This window comes from Myripristis murdjan, chromosome 5 (assembly GCF_902150065.1).
Source record: "Myripristis murdjan chromosome 5, fMyrMur1.1, whole genome shotgun sequence".
Classification (NCBI taxonomy): domain Eukaryota; kingdom Metazoa; phylum Chordata; class Actinopteri; order Holocentriformes; family Holocentridae; genus Myripristis; species Myripristis murdjan.
This window is the reverse complement of record NC_043984.1, coordinates 1443879-1462774: the sequence shown is the minus strand read 5'-3', so window position 1 is coordinate 1462774 and position 18896 is coordinate 1443879. Positions and strand designations below refer to the sequence as shown.

The window sequence follows — 18896 nt, the reverse complement described above, 5'->3', positions numbered from 1 at the left end:
GCCCAGAATCACAATCTTCTCCTCAGCATCTAGTCTTTGAACAGACACTGCCATGACTTGGGCCGATTCAGAAGAAAACTCTGCGTTCAAATCAGCAGGATTTCCTTGTTACTGAATCCCATGTCAAAGTAGAATTTGATGTGGTCATCAGCTGCAGGCCTGATACACGCCAAGTGCCAGCATCTCCAGTGTGTGGCTGATCCAACCGCACAATACATGTGGTTCCTTGGCCAAAAAAGTAAAAGAAAACTACTTTTTAAATTTTTTTTTTTTCTCGTAAATTTACGACTTTAATCTCAGAAATTCTGGGTTTTATTCTTGGAATATCACCCCCCTTTAATTTTTTTCCCTACAATGGCCCTAATATTCCATTATACATGACTTTGTTGCACCTGTACTTGTTGTGTACCACTAGTGCCCATAAATATGCAGAGGTTTATAAAAAAGATTTTTGATGTGGTTCTCAACTGCAGGAATCAAGATGACACTGCTCTTCAACAGTCAAGTCACTGTAAAACCTTCTCCTTGTATTTTTTTAGTCTTGTCTTTGTATTGGATGGTAGATAACCATCATCAAGACTTCTGGAGCGAGGGGAGCAAAATAAAACTAATACCCTACTGGTTTTATCACTGTTATTATTATTAGGTGTATAATATTTTTTAATAAAGACTATTATTAAATTACAAATTATTCTTGGAACATCAGCCCCATGAGCAAAAAAAGGCATGACTTTGCATGGCAGTCAAGACTGGTCCAAAATGATATATACTCAAGTAATATGCCAATTTTTTTGACCGTTAAGCTTTAGCAAGAATTCAGAATTTTGAAAATACGTCAAAAATCATAAATACCGATTTTCAGCTTGAGTGAATATGTAGGCCCAAGTCACGAGGAAATTATATACTCATACACACATATCATATACTACTTCCTTGTAGAGATTAGGGAATAGATTCGATTTTTTCCAAACACTGTAAAATGTATACAATGCTAAAACATTTCATGTATGTGTGTGTGTATGTGTGAGTGTGTGAGTGTGTGTGTGTGTGTATTTTTACATAACTCACTTAATGTGTTACTAGTTTTTGTAAAATTGATTAGGTAGACACAAGAAATATGGAAGATGATGTTTGGTAAAATTCATCCATTTTTCTTCCAAATTTGGAATTTTGGTCATTTTGTTTTCATTTCATAATAGAAAAGACATTTAGATTCAGCATACTGGAAAAGGAAGCAAATTCAATACAATTAAAGAGAAACTCTCAAAGTTATTAAGTACACACTTCCCCCCACCCACCACCACCCTTTTCCTTATAGCTGCCTATGATGTGTACTATATATTCCTGCCTACCTGTGTAATACAGGCACCAGTGAAGGCCACAATGACAGCCACGACATTGACTGTGAGCTGGAACTGCAGGAACTTGGAGATGCTGTCATAGACGTTCCGTCCCCACATGACGGCCTTGACAATGCTGGTGAAGTTGTCATCAGTCAGAATAATGTCCGAGGCCTCCTTAGCCACATCTGTGCCAGCAATACCCTATAGGATGCAAAGCAAGGACTGGTGAAATGATCTGATGCTATAATGATAATGATTTACAATTTGAAAAGCAAACTTAACCCTATAAAGCCTGAACTATGAAAGAATTGGCAGAAAATTCCAATTTTTTTGAAACTGAACCCTTTATTTAGTCCTATAACAAAATATATAAGAAAATAAAAAAATAAAAAAATATGTTATTACACAACCTTTCTGGTGTATGATATATGATATGCACTTGAAGTGCCAATGGTATGGTCCAGGGTGAACAGAGGAAGTGTTCAAAGGTATACAACAGTATTTTGGTCAAGTATTGATTAAACTGAAAACGAAAAACGGAACTGAAAATGTGTATCATATATGATACAAATGGCTTTATAGGGTTAAGTTCAAAAATATGAATAACATGCACAAAATAAAAGTGACACAAAGCTGTTGATTTGTTTAAGTATTACTCCTTAACATTCCATCCCCCTCATGTTAGAAATGATGCACTTGCCCTTGAGCAGAAGCAAATTCACCCACGCACTGTTTGAAACAGACTGTTATTGGATTGTTTACTCTGAGGACTGCTGGCCATAAGGTCCTGCTGGCTTGTAGCACCTTTTCCATTTCATTTTTGGAAAGTAGGGAAAAAAGTGTACAAAACAGCAGGACTCAGACTGGTGGGGAAATCTCTGGTGATGTAGGCAGATGCAGCTGCATCCTCTGAGAGGGAGAGATTTTGGAGCTGTGCTAGAAGCACTTCCCCCCTCCTGGTAGCAGAGGCTCTCCAGCTCAGCAGGCCTTGGCTGGTTCTTCAGACATGCACACTACAACTTTTCAGTTATTCTAGGACTGTCTCTCACAGCTCCATCTGCACCTGTATCTCCAGGTAACACAGATTGTGCATATTCTTGAAAACATGTTTTTGGATTTGGGTTGCAGCTCAAAATCTTGGCTGCTGGGGGTCATTCATGTGCATGCAACTTGTAGGAGCAGCACGCTCCTGATGGAGATCTTATTCTTGCAACACGAGGGAGTCGGTCAAACCTGGATGATCCATTGCACTTGTATGGAGAAACCTGAAGCCTTTGACTTATACACACACACACACACACACACATACACACATACATATATATATACATATACATACACATAGATAGATAGATAGGTACACACACAAACACACAGAAAACAGTTAGAAAATTGAGATAACTGTAAAGAAATTATTACCATAGCAAATCCAACATCAGCTTTCTTGAGGGCAGGACCGTCATTGGTACCATCACCAGTTACAGCCACCACCTGCCGGGTTTCACCCACTGTGCTGTCAATGATGCCTGATTGACAGGAGGGGGAAAAATACCCCATTACAATTTAATGAATACATTAACATTCAGAAAAGGTTCCTGGCCAGGCATGTGCACCACATTCATTCTCCCTGAAATTCACCCACCAGAACTTTTTCATGTTCTGGACCCCCGAGGTGACTCTCATTAAGCCCTGGACCCCTGCTTGAAGAGATTTTCCCCTCAGGACTCTGATATGAAATGATTTTTTAGTTTTTAATTTACACGGTTAGTGTAAATTATGGAACTGTCTATGTGTCATACTTGTCACATAAGTTTAAAACATGATGTTTAAATAATCATCCATATTTTTGTGTCTAGTGAATTACCCCTTTGAAACCAGAACAAATCCACTTGATTTCTTTCAATAACATGGAGGAAAAGCAAATAACTTTAATTTAAAAAAATGAATGATAAAAAATACTGGAATGTGAGTATAAATGTTTAAAAATACAAGAAAAAAGACCAGAAAGCTAGAAACAATTAGCTGAAAAACTGTGGGAGAAAAAAAACAGAACACGTTTATAATTATTAAAATGATATGTCAGATCAGTGATGCTAGATCCCTGGATGTCACATGACGTCTAGAAACAAATCACAGGAACAAAATCCTTTTTTCCCCCTGGATTTCTTGGGCTGAGTCACATTCATCCATGTAGACAATACCCATTGCCGTCAATTAGTCATTTTAAATTTTATGGAACAGAAAATATAGATTTTTTTCCCTCTTCTTTTCTTCTTCATCTTCTATAAAACAAAAAGCTAAAAGCACCATGATAAACCATATTAGTCTACCCCTACTTTTAATGTACTGAGAGCAAGCTTTACTAACAGCATTCCAAGTCTTACCACAACATGTGGAACCAGGATTGCTATGGAGCTGAGCAACCACATTTAAGGGGTTATTTAAAATTTACTAGCTCTTCTCCACATTCATAACACACACCTGTCACATACCCCACCCTCACTTGCACACCTTCACTGAGATGAAACAAGTTGGTCTTTGAAGAGGCCAGCAATGGGAAAAGGTCTGCTATGTACAAACCTCTGGGCCATGCATGCCTAACTGAGAATGTATGTGTGTGTGTGTGTGTGTGTGTGTGTGTCTTCTCTGAAATGCATGCAAACACATGAAAGACTAGATTGAAACTGATTCAGGATTTATATTCTTCCAGTGTGAACTAGAAGAGAAAGGCCACAAATAAGCAGAAACATACCAGAGCTGTCACATACATGCATTTTGAAATGTGTCTGAGTGTTCCAAGTGTTTCATTGAAAACTAGCTAGAGATTCCTGCTCGAGACTTCTGTCAGGATTAAATGTCCTTTCTGAACTTTCAGAGAGTTTTTTGGCATTTCTGTGTTATTGGACAGTCACAGTAGAAAGAGACAAGAAAGGCAGGGGGAGAGAGGGGCTGACATGCAGCAAAGGACCTGGGCCTGGATTCCAACACAGGATACTGCGGTCAACAACTGCCATGCGCTCTACCAGGTGGTGCTGTTACTTTTCTCAGTAACACTTTAACATGAGTTACTTTTCTTGGCAGTAATGTAGTAATGTAGCCATGCAACGAATTACTTTTAAAAGTTAGATTCCCCAACACACTGCCCGCTTTATGGCCAGTTGCTGTGGAAGATTTATCAGCCCTTCCTTGCCCCATGACCAAGCTTTCCACCAAATTTTGTCATGTTATGTGAATTGGTTTGGAAGTCATATACCCGTCAGCATGCAAAGTTTCAGCTCTTTCTTGGCCCATGATTAACCATTCCACAAAGTTGTTTTTTTTTTTTTTTTTTTCCAGAGATATCCTGCTAAGAATGGGGTGAAAATATCAGCCACTTCCAGCTCCGTTGGTGGAGGTAATTAGCAAATGACAAATGAGTTGTACCCATAATATTTAGGTAAAATCACACAGTAGCAAATATTCGTGAAAGCGCACTTATCATAGCATTTATCATATGCACTGATAAATGAAAACATGTCGCTGCAGTATTCAGGCTAGTGGTTAAAAATATGTGAAATGTATAGTACATTCAAAGCCACAAGTGCTTGGGTTCTAGCAAAACCACTTCAGCAGAGACCAAGAGAAGAGCCCTCATTTATTTAAACTGTGTAGATTCCACCCAAAAAGGTTACAAATGCACAGAAGAGATGTGCACATGCAGAAAATACTGATTTATGAAACTGAATGTACATATCCATTATGTAAGTGTCCCTTTGTTTAATGCCTATCAAATTCTAAGTTTGCACACATAAATGAACCTCTCAGCATCCATCCAATTAACTCCCACCATTAGCCATAAATGGCTGATGAAACATCTGTCATGAATATGGACATGCATGTCAAAGTGCTTGTCATTCAGTCCTCTTCACAAGAAAAAATGGAAAAGTCAGAGATGAAGGCTAATGAGAGAAATTTCACACTGAAATTTAAGAGATAAGACTGGCGTGGTTTTCATTTTTTTTTTTTTATTGCTGACTTGGTCTATGAGAAGATAAAAATCAACAATTTTCTAACAGCTACATTACACACACCACTGAACTCCACTGTGCTCCAAAATTTTGTTTTATCAGGTCACAAAACCGCAACCTTGTTTTGGCCAGTACACCAGTCATCATTATCAACAACACAGGCAACGTGGTTTGTGCTCATTTTGCTTCCTTTCTGTGTAAATGAGACACACTGCATGCACAGGAACAGCATTTACTTGGTGAAACTGAAACCAGTGGACTAAGTTCCTGAGGTTGAGCCTGAGCTCACTTGGGCACTGAAGCTTCCTCACCTAAATCATGCGACACCCAAATTAATGGTACTGTGTATGAAGAAGATGAAGCTGCTACGGCTGACACATGTAGCTTAGATGTGCCTTTTTGGAGGAAGTGAACATAACCATGTAATCAGTATTTCTCATTGGCTGACTCAGACAAAGTGTGTGGCCTGTGGTCATGAGGTGGCTACAGAGATGTCTGTGCAACTGGCCCTGATATCATGTAGCACCACTGTAAATCCTTATATACACGTATCATAGTCATCTCAGTTGCTTGACACTATAAATAAATAATTTAATTTTAAATTTATTGCAAATAATTGTGGCACATGAACCCATAATTAAAGTTCAATGGGTTACCTAGATGACTTAAAGATTAATGTAAATGTATGTGCTTGCCTTTAGGCAAACACATAATCCCTGTTTAAACAGAATTTTGGCCCATCTGACACCATGGGGTTCCTTCCAGTTCAGGGTCCTACTGTTGGGCCTGCGCGGTGCTCCAGCAACCTTCCAGAGGCTCATGGACAAGGTACTTCAGGGTTTCTCTGGTTTTGCCACAGCATATCTGGATGATACTGTAATTTACAGTGCCACCTGGGAGGAGCATGTGGAACACATCTGTGCACTGTGTTGGATCATCTCCCCTCCGCCCAGCTGACCGGAAAACTCATCTAAGTGTGTCTTTGCTGCTTCAGAGTCAGAGTACCTGGGCCGCAATAACAGATTAAACTTGGGCTTTCTGGACACAACACACATGAATGGGAAAACGGCTAAAAACCATGCATTTTCAAACCCTCACAGCTCCCTCATTCTTTGAGCAAAAAACTCCACTTTGAAGTTTAAATGTGTTGGCACAAGAGGAATTTTATGTTTGTAAAATATCATCTTGCTATCTGTTGTACTTTAGTAGAAAACACAGTTTAAGTTTGAAGGACATTTCAGAGAATATAATGAGTGTCTATGGGAGCAAGTGACGTCACGCCTTGCTCTAGCCGTGCCATACACACTCATTGAGATAGGTTAAGTTTGTGTTTCATCTACTGTGGCCAAAATTCCGACCAAACATAGGCATATTACCTATCAAAGTGTTCAGTGTTTTCTCCTCTATGTAGCCATCTTAAGTGGAAGGAAACTGACGCCTACTTCGGATGTTATGGCCATCAGAAGCCGGTGGTGTCATGTTCAAAAGGGGTTTTGCTAGCGCTTCCTTACCGAAACAGCCACTTGTTCTCAATCTCTTTAGCGTTTTGTGCTGAATCTGGTAGTACCAAATGAGAAACAAACTGACATCTATAGCGGACGAGAGTAGAGTCCAAAGCTGGCAAAGCCATGCTGCATAATTGTTTTGCTAGCTGTAATGCCCACAAACTGCCTGCTAAACAGGTACTTTATGATTGGTGGCTTCACACATTTTTGCCATGTCAAATTCAGTTTTTTCCCAGCAGAAACTTGCTTTGGAAATTGTACAACTGTCAGTTCAGCTGTGGATTTCTGAAGATATTTCACTTCTCATCCAAGAAGCTTCTTCAGTTGTGACCAACTAGTAGGGAATCCCAGCTATTTAACCTGTGTGGGAGCCTTCTCCAGGCCGTTGATACGTGTTGTGACAACCATCATTAGTGCTGGAGGAGTCTCCTGACTCTAGGTTGTTAGGGTTGTTAGGGATAGAGTGTCATATTTTGCTAGCAGCAACCAGCCATACCACTGCTTGCTACTGACATAGTAAAGTAAATTAGACTGGTTCAGCAATGCAGGCAAGCACATTTAAAGTTTCTTCAGAAATTTTAGCCAATTCTAGTGGATATTATTATATTAGTAGGATGGAAGCTCCAGCAGGTTACTTCTGCCATGGCCCTAGCAATGTTTAGTCGTACTATGATGCTCAACTGTCTTATTTCTGAAAAGAGTCAGTAAGTCGGTTATTGATTTTCAGGTTTCTAGGCCTAGCAATGTCAGAGAGATTAACTGGTTGGAGGCTGGTTATTAAAATAAGTGAATAAATGTAGCAAAGGATATGGAGACATTTGAGACCCATACCCAAGACCAAGACAAGGCTGAGACAAATTAGGTCATCAGCAGTTGATCATTACCACGACTTTCTGCTCATGTTGTCAACCTGCAAATATGAAATTTACCCACCTTTGACCAGAGTGTGTTTATCTGTTGGTGAAGAACGAGCTAGAACGCGCAGCTTGGGCCAAACCTTGTCCAGACGCTCTTGCTCCACCTAGTTTACACAAAATACACAATGTCAGAAATCTGACTTTGATCGATCTTTGATCTCACAGAAAACATATGGAGAGGAACTCATATCACAATGAAATGCAAGTGTTACAGTGAACAATGGGAAATGTGTTGCACATGTTACACTGGTTTTCATTAACACCATGCAAAAACATGCCACATAAATAAATAAATAAATACAGTTGCAATAAATACAGTTGCAGTAACAGCTGCATTTCTTCCAGGCAGGAAGAAATGCAATGTTCATGAATCTTAGCATTCCTAGTGAGTTATCCACCGTTTTGTGATAGGCCCATGCCCAACGTCATGCCCCATGTAGAGCCGCCATCATGACAAGTTATTCTGCTCTTCCATGGCTCATGACCATTCCCACTACAAAATTTTGCAGTGTTATGCGAATCCATTTGTAAGTTATGGACTGCCGTGCCCAATTTTGGCCAGCCAGTGCAATCAGCTCTCTCTTGCCTCCTGACCAAGCTTTCCACAAAATTTTGCTGTGTCATGAATGTGTTTGGAAATCCTATGCCTTTTTGTGATTGGTGACACCCACTGCCATGCCTCCTTTCGACCAATCAACATGAAAAATTAATCAGCTCTTTCTTGCCCCATCACTAACCACAGTTTTGTGCAAATCCAGTCATAACTTTTTGGGATATCCTGCTAACAGACAGACAAACAGACGGAATGGGGTGAAAATACAACTCCCATCCAACTCCACTGGCGGAGGTAATTAGAAAAAATAAATACATTTAAAAAATAAATATGGTTTTATTTTTTGGTCACTAACATTGCATTCAATTTTGGCAGGAAGAAATGCAACAATGTTCTTTGCATTTGGTTTAGCCATCTTTAAAGCATCACACAGCTGTATGCGATTTAGCTCAGTGGAATGTGTTGCAAAGTGGCTTGCATTCAATTTTGACACCATTTCAGCGCTTCATTCTTTAAAAGAAAATCCCCACTCATGTATTCAGGATTAAAATGAAACATTTTCTGCATGTCAGTATTGAAAAGTAATGTTGTAAACATTGCATTTTTTGGTATTTGATTGCAATTATTGCTTTTCAAAGTGGCATGAATTTCTTTTTAACCTAAGTAAAATACATTAATAACCATTCCAGCTAGTTTTACCTCTCCCTTGTCATTGCGGATTTGCTGGTTGAACTCTTTGCCCTCCAGACACAGAAAGTCCTCTCCAGGAAGTAGTATTCCACACTTAGTTGCAATGGCACGAGCAGTGTTGATGTTGTCCCCAGTGACCATACGTACAGTAATGCCAGCACGCTGGCACTTAGCAATAGCCTCAGGTACCTGGAGAAGTGTCAGAAAGATGAAATATGTGAGACATATGGAGTTATCATTGGCTCAACTTTCAAGATTTACAACTGTATGGAGCATCACTATTGACAATAGGGTAATAGGACACAATACGTCTTAATACTCAGGCAACTGTAACTGCTAGTTTAAAAAACCGTATATCAAATATGAATGTTAAGGACAGAGGTTAACAACAATTTCCACTTTTAGAAGGGCAAGATTATAAAATTCTCTCTTCATAATTCCATTCTTCTTTTTGATGATGCATTTGTCCACTGTGACAAGTAGGGCAGAAAAGGCTGGCCTGAAAAGGCTGCTTATTTATTTATAGACTGTTGGACATATCTCTGAAAGGGTGAACATTGTTTCTGGCACTATGTATTTTGGGTGATGGGAAGCTGTGTTTACTTTGCTGAAGTGATGCTGAATAAATCAGACAGCACCAGAAGACCTCCTCCAATTTCCTTTGATAGGCTGGTCGTGGCCTGTTGGCCAGTAACGCCAGTAGGCATATGACAGTTTCATGCTACCCTTGCACACTGACCTCACCAGCTTGGTTTAATTCCTAATGGAGACCAGTTCTAGCACTGAGTAATTTATGAGGTTACAAGCCATAACAACAACAAGTGGCCATGGTTCGGATTTCTTTTTCAAACGAGCACTGCCAGTATGCATATACAAAATTAGTGCCATAACCTTTGTGCCCCTTTAAAGAAGTTTTAGGTAGGAATAAGGTTGGTTATTAGCTTGATGATTCTAGGCTATTTCATTATTTTTAGAGTCTATTAATTATGAAGCTGAATTTAAGTCACCATGCAGACACTGAAGTCAGTTAGGATTTGCTTCAGTAATATGAAATTGGGAAAAAAAAAATCCTATCTTAGACTCTTAAGACTTCCTATCTTAAATCTTAATATTTAAGATGGATGGGGCCATATTACAGAAACTTCTTGACTTGCACATCCTACCTTAACTGTTTGGTAAGAACAGTAATTAGGATTAGAACCTGATTTAGGAAAAGAGTCAATACAGATTAACAGTTCCTAAATCAGAGTTCCTATTCTAATTGCAGATAGGAATGGGAAAACTAAGGAAAACTAACAAAACTTTAAGATCTCAAGGAAGTTGAATCTGGTCAACAGGACTTAGTAATATCTCTAAAAGACATTCGCCCCTTATCCAAGTGGCTTCATCAGTTCATGCTGTTCACTGTGGGCAAGTGCATCCCCTTATGTTGTCCAGAGTGAAAAATACATCAATACATGAAGTAACTCCTCACATTACTATGCTGAGTGTAGACCTGCTCCCATCCACCCAGTTTCCCTCACTGCTTATTTTAGAGTTTTTTGTTTGGAGTGAGGCTGCTTTACTGTGCATGTCTCCATACTCCTTCCTCTATCAGGATTTAGCTCAGCTCAGTTTGTTTAGACGTTATTTTTGTCCGTCTTAGCAGGACTGTTGAGCCCTGACAGCCTCTGCTTATTCCTACACAACTTCGAAGCACACTATGTGTATGTTTGAGATAGTGTGCATGTTGTGTCATTGTCATCTGTCACACAGTTTATGCTTTTATCATCCCTCTATCACTATATGGGAAAACAGCTTCTTCTCTGTGAAAAGATCCACTTTTGCTCATAACTTCATCATGGGAGGCAATGAAGAAATTAAACAGAGGGGAAAAAAAACAACACTACTCAGGAATAGAGTCAAATGCCATCCATAAATGAAACTAGTATTCCACCGGTATGGGCAAATAGTTTGCTTGCTAGCTACATGTCTGTGCCAAGTTTTGCAAAGATGCATTTGTGTATTTCTGTTGATGGAGTGAGCCAAAGTGAACCTGTATGTGTAACTGTGTTATGGATAATAAGAAGCATGTCATTTTTTTTTTCACTTCTTTCACCCTTTGAAGAAACAAGTGGTAAGTAATGGCGAAAAGCCCAGGTTCTCGTAGAATTGTCCGGTACATAATGAGATTTCTAGATCAACAATCATCAGTAATGTGGATATGATGAGCTAAGCAGGTAGAGGCACATAACAGCTACAGCAGTACAGTAAGTTCAGAAAACTGCATCTCTTTACTGTAATGTAGTCTTTAAAACCAGGAAAATACAACATTTAGGCCATATCAAGGTGATCCGAAATCCCAGATGATAGCTAGTCTAGTCTAATCTAGTATCATGATATCAACAAACTATTGACATTTTGACCATGTAGCCCCACTCGTGGCATGTGACCGCTACGCAGTTTGCAGAACATACACTGATCAAACTGGAACCCAACAAGCATCATGCCATCAGCTTAACTCTTTGGATGTGCAAGGTTCTGATTTTACATGCATGGACCACAGTGTTTCCTGAAAATAAATAATATCATTACTTTACTTTTCATATGTTTTCACACTGAGTAAATCCACCTGACTTTGCTGTATGAACAGTTATGGCACATGAGAGTAAAAGTTTTGTTTTAGGTGTGTGTGTTTGTGTGTGCGTGTGTGTGTGTGTGTGTGTGCGTGCGTGCATGCGTGTGTGTGTGTGTGTGTGTGTGTGTGTGTGTTCCAGTTACACAGCTGAGTATTTGCTCATGTATTGCATGCTCTGATTACCCAGATGAAGAATTTTGTTTGTTGGTCACTATGTATTTTAGACAGCGGAGAAATTTTAAGTATACATACACTGTTTCCAAAACGAATCAAAGTAAGAAAGAGATTTTGGGGAATTTTCTGCACGTCTGATTCATCACAGCACGTCTGATTCATCACAGCATAATGACATCTCATCTGATTCTCGAAAAAATAACTTAATCCTGATAAAAACAGTTACCAGTTAGGCTTATCAGCCAAAACGTCAGGGAACCCAAAGTAGTTAATTCATACTGAGAAACTGTGTCTGTTTGTGTCTTCTTAGCCATGGAAAAAATGAATAAATTGGATTCAAGATAAATAATGCCTCTGTTAGTGTATGGCAAAAACTGATGTCTAGAAAAGCATTAAAGTGCAAAAAAAAGAAGTTTGGGTGTTAGATTATCTGCAGTGACAAAGCCAGGTTGCTCATGCTGAAACTTCATCTAAGCTTCTTTTTGAGGCAGAAAAAAACCCTGCTTCACATACAGTATTTCACTTCAAGACGAAACAACACATTTTGACAGGGAGACAGCTGAATCTCAATCAGAAAGCAATTAACACTTTCATGGCATTTTTTTCTGTCACAGGAATTTTCAGATTTCTTCACTTCCCTGCCACAATAACTTTGCATCAACTTCTGTCCAAGATTCCCAAATGGATGCAATTTAATGCTGTGGCACAAGAAAATGTTTCCTATGTTTTCATTCATTTATGTGCTTGTTTTTTTTTTTTTTTTTTTTAAATGTATTTTTAGTATGAAAATACACTATACAGGTAATAGTATGCAAACATAGTAATAAGTATTTTATGTAAGGTTAAAAGCTAAATGGCTGAAAAGCCTTGCATAGTATTACATACATTATATATTTTGATAAATGATTATCTGTCATCCAGCTGCCCTTTCAACCCAACTGGGAGCTGAATGATAGATCAGCTCCCGCTGGCTATGAAGCTATTTCTATTCTGTTTGCCATCTCATGGTCTTGACATTCAAAACTGTATGTAACCAGCAACCAGCAGGGGATCATTGGTATAAATGGCGAACAATATGATTAATTTAACAGATGAGGGCTTCTAAAATGTATACACCTGTGATATTCAGCAGTTTCGTCTTCATGGCTGGATGAAACTTGTATGCTGCACAGAGTTAAGGTTATCATGTTTCTGTCATCTACTTTATTGGTTTGTGAAGCCGGTGTTAGTGTGAGTGTGTGTCTGTCTGAGGGACTAAGATTGGAAGCATTGTCAACGTTGATTCCACTCCACTGGGCTTCAGATATGCACCATTACCACGCTCTACCTCACCTAACAGACACCAGATGGCTTTGCTTAACATCAGCAAATCAGGGCTTGATATTTACAAAGAAAGATGCAGCATACAAGAGGGACACAGCAGACACAGAGCATCACACTGCCTGAGCACAGCCGCTACTCATATAGAACAGTCATTTTTTTGTTTTGCAACATTTGTTGAAGATCCAGTTTTATGTTAGCATATATGTATAAAATATAGTCTACATCTATCTATCTATCTATCTATCTCCCTAACTAACTAAATTTGGAATTTTGTCTGACTAGCTTGAATTTCAACAGAGGGCAGGTGATCAGCTAAGATAAAATGGCTCTGTCCCCTGGGGTGCCCACTTTTTCATGGGACTTCAACTGTAAGCTGACAAAACCTTAAATTTGGTTTACTGATTTCTTAAGTACTGAAACTTTGTGAAAAGTGTTGTAGCTTTCCATCTCAAACACAAGTGCTAATTCCTTCCTACAAAAATTTCAAAACTGACCTCCAAACTTTCAAAACAAGTTTGAAGCTTTCAAAGTTTAGTTTTCCCCTTTCAGAATTTAATTTCAAGGTTTTGAATTGTGCAAGGCATTTCTCTCTGTATGTATGGCACAGGACTGCACAACAATGACTCAGAGGGGACATAGGCTAAGAGGTGAAAATCTAATTGCACAGTAGGGGTCAACCCTGTCTTATACCTCAGGACGGACAGGATCTTCAATGCCGACCACAGCAATGCAGGTCAGATCACTGAGGATGTCATTCTCACTGTCCCATTCAGGCTCACCAGCCTCTGCAGGAAAGTCCCTGTAGGCCACACAGATGGTCCTCAGCCCATCACAGGCCATGGGCTCAATCACCTTACGCACCATCTCATCTCGGTCCTTGGGCTTGAAGATGCGTGGCTGGCCCTGGGCGTCCAAGATACGAGAGCATCTAGGAAGGGGAAGGAGAGGGAAGAGGAGGGTTTGCAGGAAAATTGAGGCAGAATATGAGGCAGACATTAGCAGAGGGAAAGTGGATTAAAAAGCCAAGTTGTTGCCTCAGTTATCAGTGCATCAGTAACAGAGCTGTGATAAAGCCTACAGGAATGTAGGAATGCATGTCCATCCATGCATCCATCCCACTGTGTTCACCACATGTTCAACCATCATTCAACAGATCCCCATCTACCCATTACTTCATACACCACACATTCAACCACAGATTCATCTATGACTACATGATCCCATTCAAACCAATCATTAAAATGGAATGTATGTCTGGATAACTTATACGTATAAGGAAAAATTCATGTTAAAAGGAACAGTGTGTAGGATTTAGCGGCATCTAATGGTTACAAGGCTGAATGCAACAAAAGCTCAGCGCCCCCATCCCTCCCCTTTCCAAACACATCCCTGACATTACAGTCCACCTTCCTCAGTGATAGTAACTCATGGCATCTTCATCTGAGATGACATCGATAGGTGACAAGATCATTTTATTTGGCATTTTACTAAGTTATTCAGACATAAAACATTTATCATAACTTACACACAAGTTAAGAAAATTAGTGTCAGTTATTGCGATATGATACCCTTGCCTATTCCCATATCGCTGTAATACCGGAAAGTTGGTGTTACACTTACATGTAAAATTAAACTCTCTGTAGTATGTGTTTTTGGAACATCAGTATGGGAAACAGCTTTTGCAGTAGCTGACACGATCAAAATGTCAAAAAATTTTACATCACGGAGACTAAAACTTTTCATTTCATTAAGGTCCCTGTGGTATTATCATTACTCAGAGACAAAATGCAATCACTGTAAGATTTTATGTCCCATATACAGGAGTATGCTCCAAAATAAAAAGTATAAAGAACTAAAAACTGAAAGGAATTATTATGGCCAGTTACTTGTCTAGGAGAAAATGCAGGTCACCTGACCCATTCTCTTTAAGCTTTATCATTTTTTTGTTTCATTGACAGCGTTTCATACTCGTTCATTTTCATATCGTAGTGGAATCAATTGGGACCAATGGCTGGATAAATGGTGGGGAAAATTATATTCTAGTTCTAAAATGCAACTGTTTGCTTTGGGTTCACACAAAACTCTGGTACTCTGGTAATCAGATTGATTGTTATTTGGGATACAGATTGCATTTTAATACCACAGGTAAATGGGGTAACAGGTCCTCCAACCAATACGTCTGTTCCTACCCTCTCATATGACCCACAGAAACATTTCCTAAATAGGCGCCCCTACTGGCAGAAGGAGATATGCCACAATCTGTTTGAATGTGTCAAAATGGTCACAGTTTGGTTAAGTTTAGACACCAAGGTCAGGATATGGCTGAGTTTAAGGTAAAAGGTCCTCTATCATCATGGTGACAATAACGAACACACACAAATCAAAGAAACAAAACATTGAGAAACGAAATGCCAGGCCTGCTTCAAGTGGGAATCAAACTCCACCCTAAACAACTCCTACCATGGGTTTTGTTGCTTGTTATATTAGGGCACAACACCTCACTTCCTGACACACCACAGTGTTGTTAGTTACACAACCAGTAGATGTCACTCAACTTTTAAAGGTAGGTTGTAATAAGCTGTTTGTCTAAACAAGATATGGGGTCATTTTTGCTGGAGGTTTGGGTTAGAGGCCAAAAGCCACATTAATCAAACCTCCAACCATCTACTTATCATTCCCATCTGTCCTAACACTGATCCATTGATCACTCCATACAGCCAACCATCCATCTATCCCCTCTTCCCTCCTCTTCAGATGCCTACTTGCATTTGAACTTGTCTATGTATCTATCTATCTAAAGTTATTTGAAGTTATTTTATGTCTTTTGCCCACTTGCGCAGGACGATCTCTGAAGCTCCTTTGCTGTACATGCGGAATCCTCCATCGCTGTTCTTCAGTACGGTGCTCATGGACTTGCGGGAGGAGTTGAAGGTGTAAACTTTGTAGAGTTTCTCCTCTGGAATCTCATCCCTGATAGGCTGGTAGTCCCTCTTCAGCTCCAGCACCAGGCCCAACAGGGAACACTCTGTCTTATTACCCACATGTCTTGGCAAGCCACCCTCCTTTTCTGGTGGCTAAAAAGGGGCAAAAGATTTGGATAAGAAACAATACAATACAATATTTCTACACATACACACACCCACATATTTATACATGTATATCTCTAATCCTCACCCAGGAGGTGCTGTGGCACCCCCAAAACAGCACTTGCTCGAATGACAATGACACACCCTTTGTGTAAATCTTTCTGAGTCCAATGATATGGCCTGACCCCATAAAGAATGTTTGAGTCTCATACTAAAGCCTTCAGAGTATTCTATCTACACACTGTTCTCAATCTACATGCTCCCATTAGGTTTTTATTAGTCACAAGTGTAACATCCACTTCTGCTATGTAAATGATTCTCAGCTCTATGTCCCCCTTAAACCTGTCAACAACCTGTCTAATGTTATGTCTTGTCTTACAGAGTTGGGCACTCCTGCTTACTGAGGAATACACTGAAAATTAAGCCCCTTCTGTCATTTGCAGCCCTTGAAAAGGTCATCCTGGACTCAGTTCATAAAGCCATCTCATGCCTTCAGCTGGATCAAAACACAGCTCCTGGACTCCTGACAAACTCAGTCACATTACTGCAATCCTTGCCTCACTGCACTGGCTACCTGTAAGTTCTAGGAATGATGTAAAATTTTTACTTTTAATGTTTAAAGCATTACGGTTCAGGCTCTGAGTTATAAAGCTGATCAACTAATCCCCTAAGAGCCTGAACGCTGGCTGAGATCATTGGGAAAAGCCCTTTTACTGAGCCCAAAGTCATGCCTAAATACTAGGGCCGATTGGGCTTTTGTTGTGCAAACCCCACGCTTGTGGAGCTTTCCAACCACAAGAGCTGATACGGGCTAAAGTCAGTGTCTTCTTTTAGGCCGGCTCTTTAACCTTATCTCTGTTTCTATCTTTATCTATCTCCATCTATCTATATACAGTGCATTCAGAAAGTATTCAGACCCCCTTCACTTCTTCACTTTTGTTATGTTGCAGCCTGATGTTTCACTCAGTACCCCATGATGACAAAGTGAAAATGGAATTGTAGAAATTTTTGTAAATTTTTTGAAAAGAAAAAAACTGAAAAAATGAATTCAGAAAATTTTGTAGCATCAGGCTGCAACATAACAAAAGTGAAAAAATGAAGGGGGTCTGAATACTCGCTGAATGAACTGTGTGTGTGTGTGTGTGTGTGTGTGTGTGTGTGTTGTATTGCCCTTGTCCCATTTATTTATTCTATTAACTTATTTTTAGATATTTTAGTTATTATTGTACTTGCATAATGACTGCTTAATCAATTTAATATTTTATCTTCTGTTAATCTTAATCTTAATATTTTACTGGGATGCTGTTACATCTTTGTCAATGTATTTTTCTATGTATATCTTACATGCTCATGCTGCTTCGTTTGTTCTTTTAACACTGCTTTGTGAGGCATCCTGTTTTTTGAAAACTGATGTGTAAATAAAGTACAGGGTGACCCAAAAAAACGGGAATTTCTGAAGTGCGTATTGGCAGACATGAGCAAGTGGCAGCACAATTTTTAAAAAATGAAAATTCCATCATTGTTTCTTAAATGGCATGTTTTCAGGTTTCAATTACTATGAATAAAATATTTTTCTTCCATCACTCTTGGTTTTATTGGATTGTTAAAACATTCCCGTTTTTTTTGTGTCACCCTGTACATTATTATCAGTATTGTTGTTGTTGTTGTTGTTGTTGTTATCATTACTAACCAAGCAGACTCCTCTGAACTGCTGGTCAGAGACACTGAGATTATAAAAGAGGACTGGGCACTCGAACACCATCTTTAAAAATTTATCATGTTTTCACAAAACAAAACCAAGAAGTATGCACAGCAGATGTATCACTGATGATATCTAAACAGAAATACTAAAAAGCGTGCCTCGGCAAAAGTGTATATGTGTGTGTGTGAGGCTGTGCTTGAATTGCATGCCTATTAGTTCAGCTAAATGAGCGCCAGGCCTGAATAATCACTCATTCATGTGCACACATATGCTACCCTACATCTCCCACCAAGCTGATGTCCACACGGGACTGCTGTTAGAGGGTAAACACAGCACATGGCTGTGCTGCTGACACTCATATAGTTGGAGGTGGAGATAAGACACCCATTGTGTCTGCTAGTCCTTATGGTACAGAAGATACCATATGCATTTTGTGCTTTTTGTTTTCTTTTCCTAATTTTCATATATTTCTCATATGATTTATTGTGTAAATTTTATATGTTTAATCTATGTTTTAATGCTTTTCCATTCTGTATTTCATTTATATCATATTTTTGCATAAAGTGCTGTCATGTCCTCAGTAAACCAATTCATGTGGATACGAGGCGCATTGTGCACATATTTATACAAATAGATAGATAGATAGATAGATAGATAGATAGATACTTTATTCATCCCGAAGGAAATTCACAGTTTCCAGCAGTATCCACAGAGTACAAGATTAAGTAAATCAAAAATAAAGAATAAAGAATACAGCTGACCCTCGAGATCTAAAGATCTAAGTACCAATGTGCAAAAAAACAATGTGCAAAAAACCAATAAAACCAATAAAACCAGTGTGCATCGAACAAATACTCAAGGATTTGTTGCTCAATATTTTCATGTTCTACTAATTTGTTACATACCGTTGTCTTCATCTTTCCTTTTAAATTTCTCTTATCATATGAAAATATATTTTTTATGTTAATACTGTATGTCT

General features: G+C 39.0%; 1 protein-coding gene across 4 annotated transcripts in view; it reads right to left on the bottom strand.

Annotated features, from left to right (window-relative positions):
- Positions 1-18896, bottom strand: part of atp2b4 (ATPase plasma membrane Ca2+ transporting 4) — a 146536-nt gene that overhangs the window by 21603 nt on the left and 106037 nt on the right. For all 4 annotated transcript variants that reach the window (XM_030051193.1, XM_030051190.1, XM_030051192.1 and 1 more), the window contains exons 11-16: positions 15962-16203; positions 13820-14057; positions 9025-9204; positions 7789-7876; positions 2763-2869; positions 1353-1544 (exon numbers count right to left, since the gene is read on the bottom strand). In XM_030051193.1, the coding sequence (XP_029907053.1) occupies positions 1353-1544; positions 2763-2869; positions 7789-7876; positions 9025-9204; positions 13820-14057; positions 15962-16203 (1047 nt within the window). The remainder of the gene's footprint in view (positions 1-1352; positions 1545-2762; positions 2870-7788; positions 7877-9024; positions 9205-13819; positions 14058-15961; positions 16204-18896) is intronic.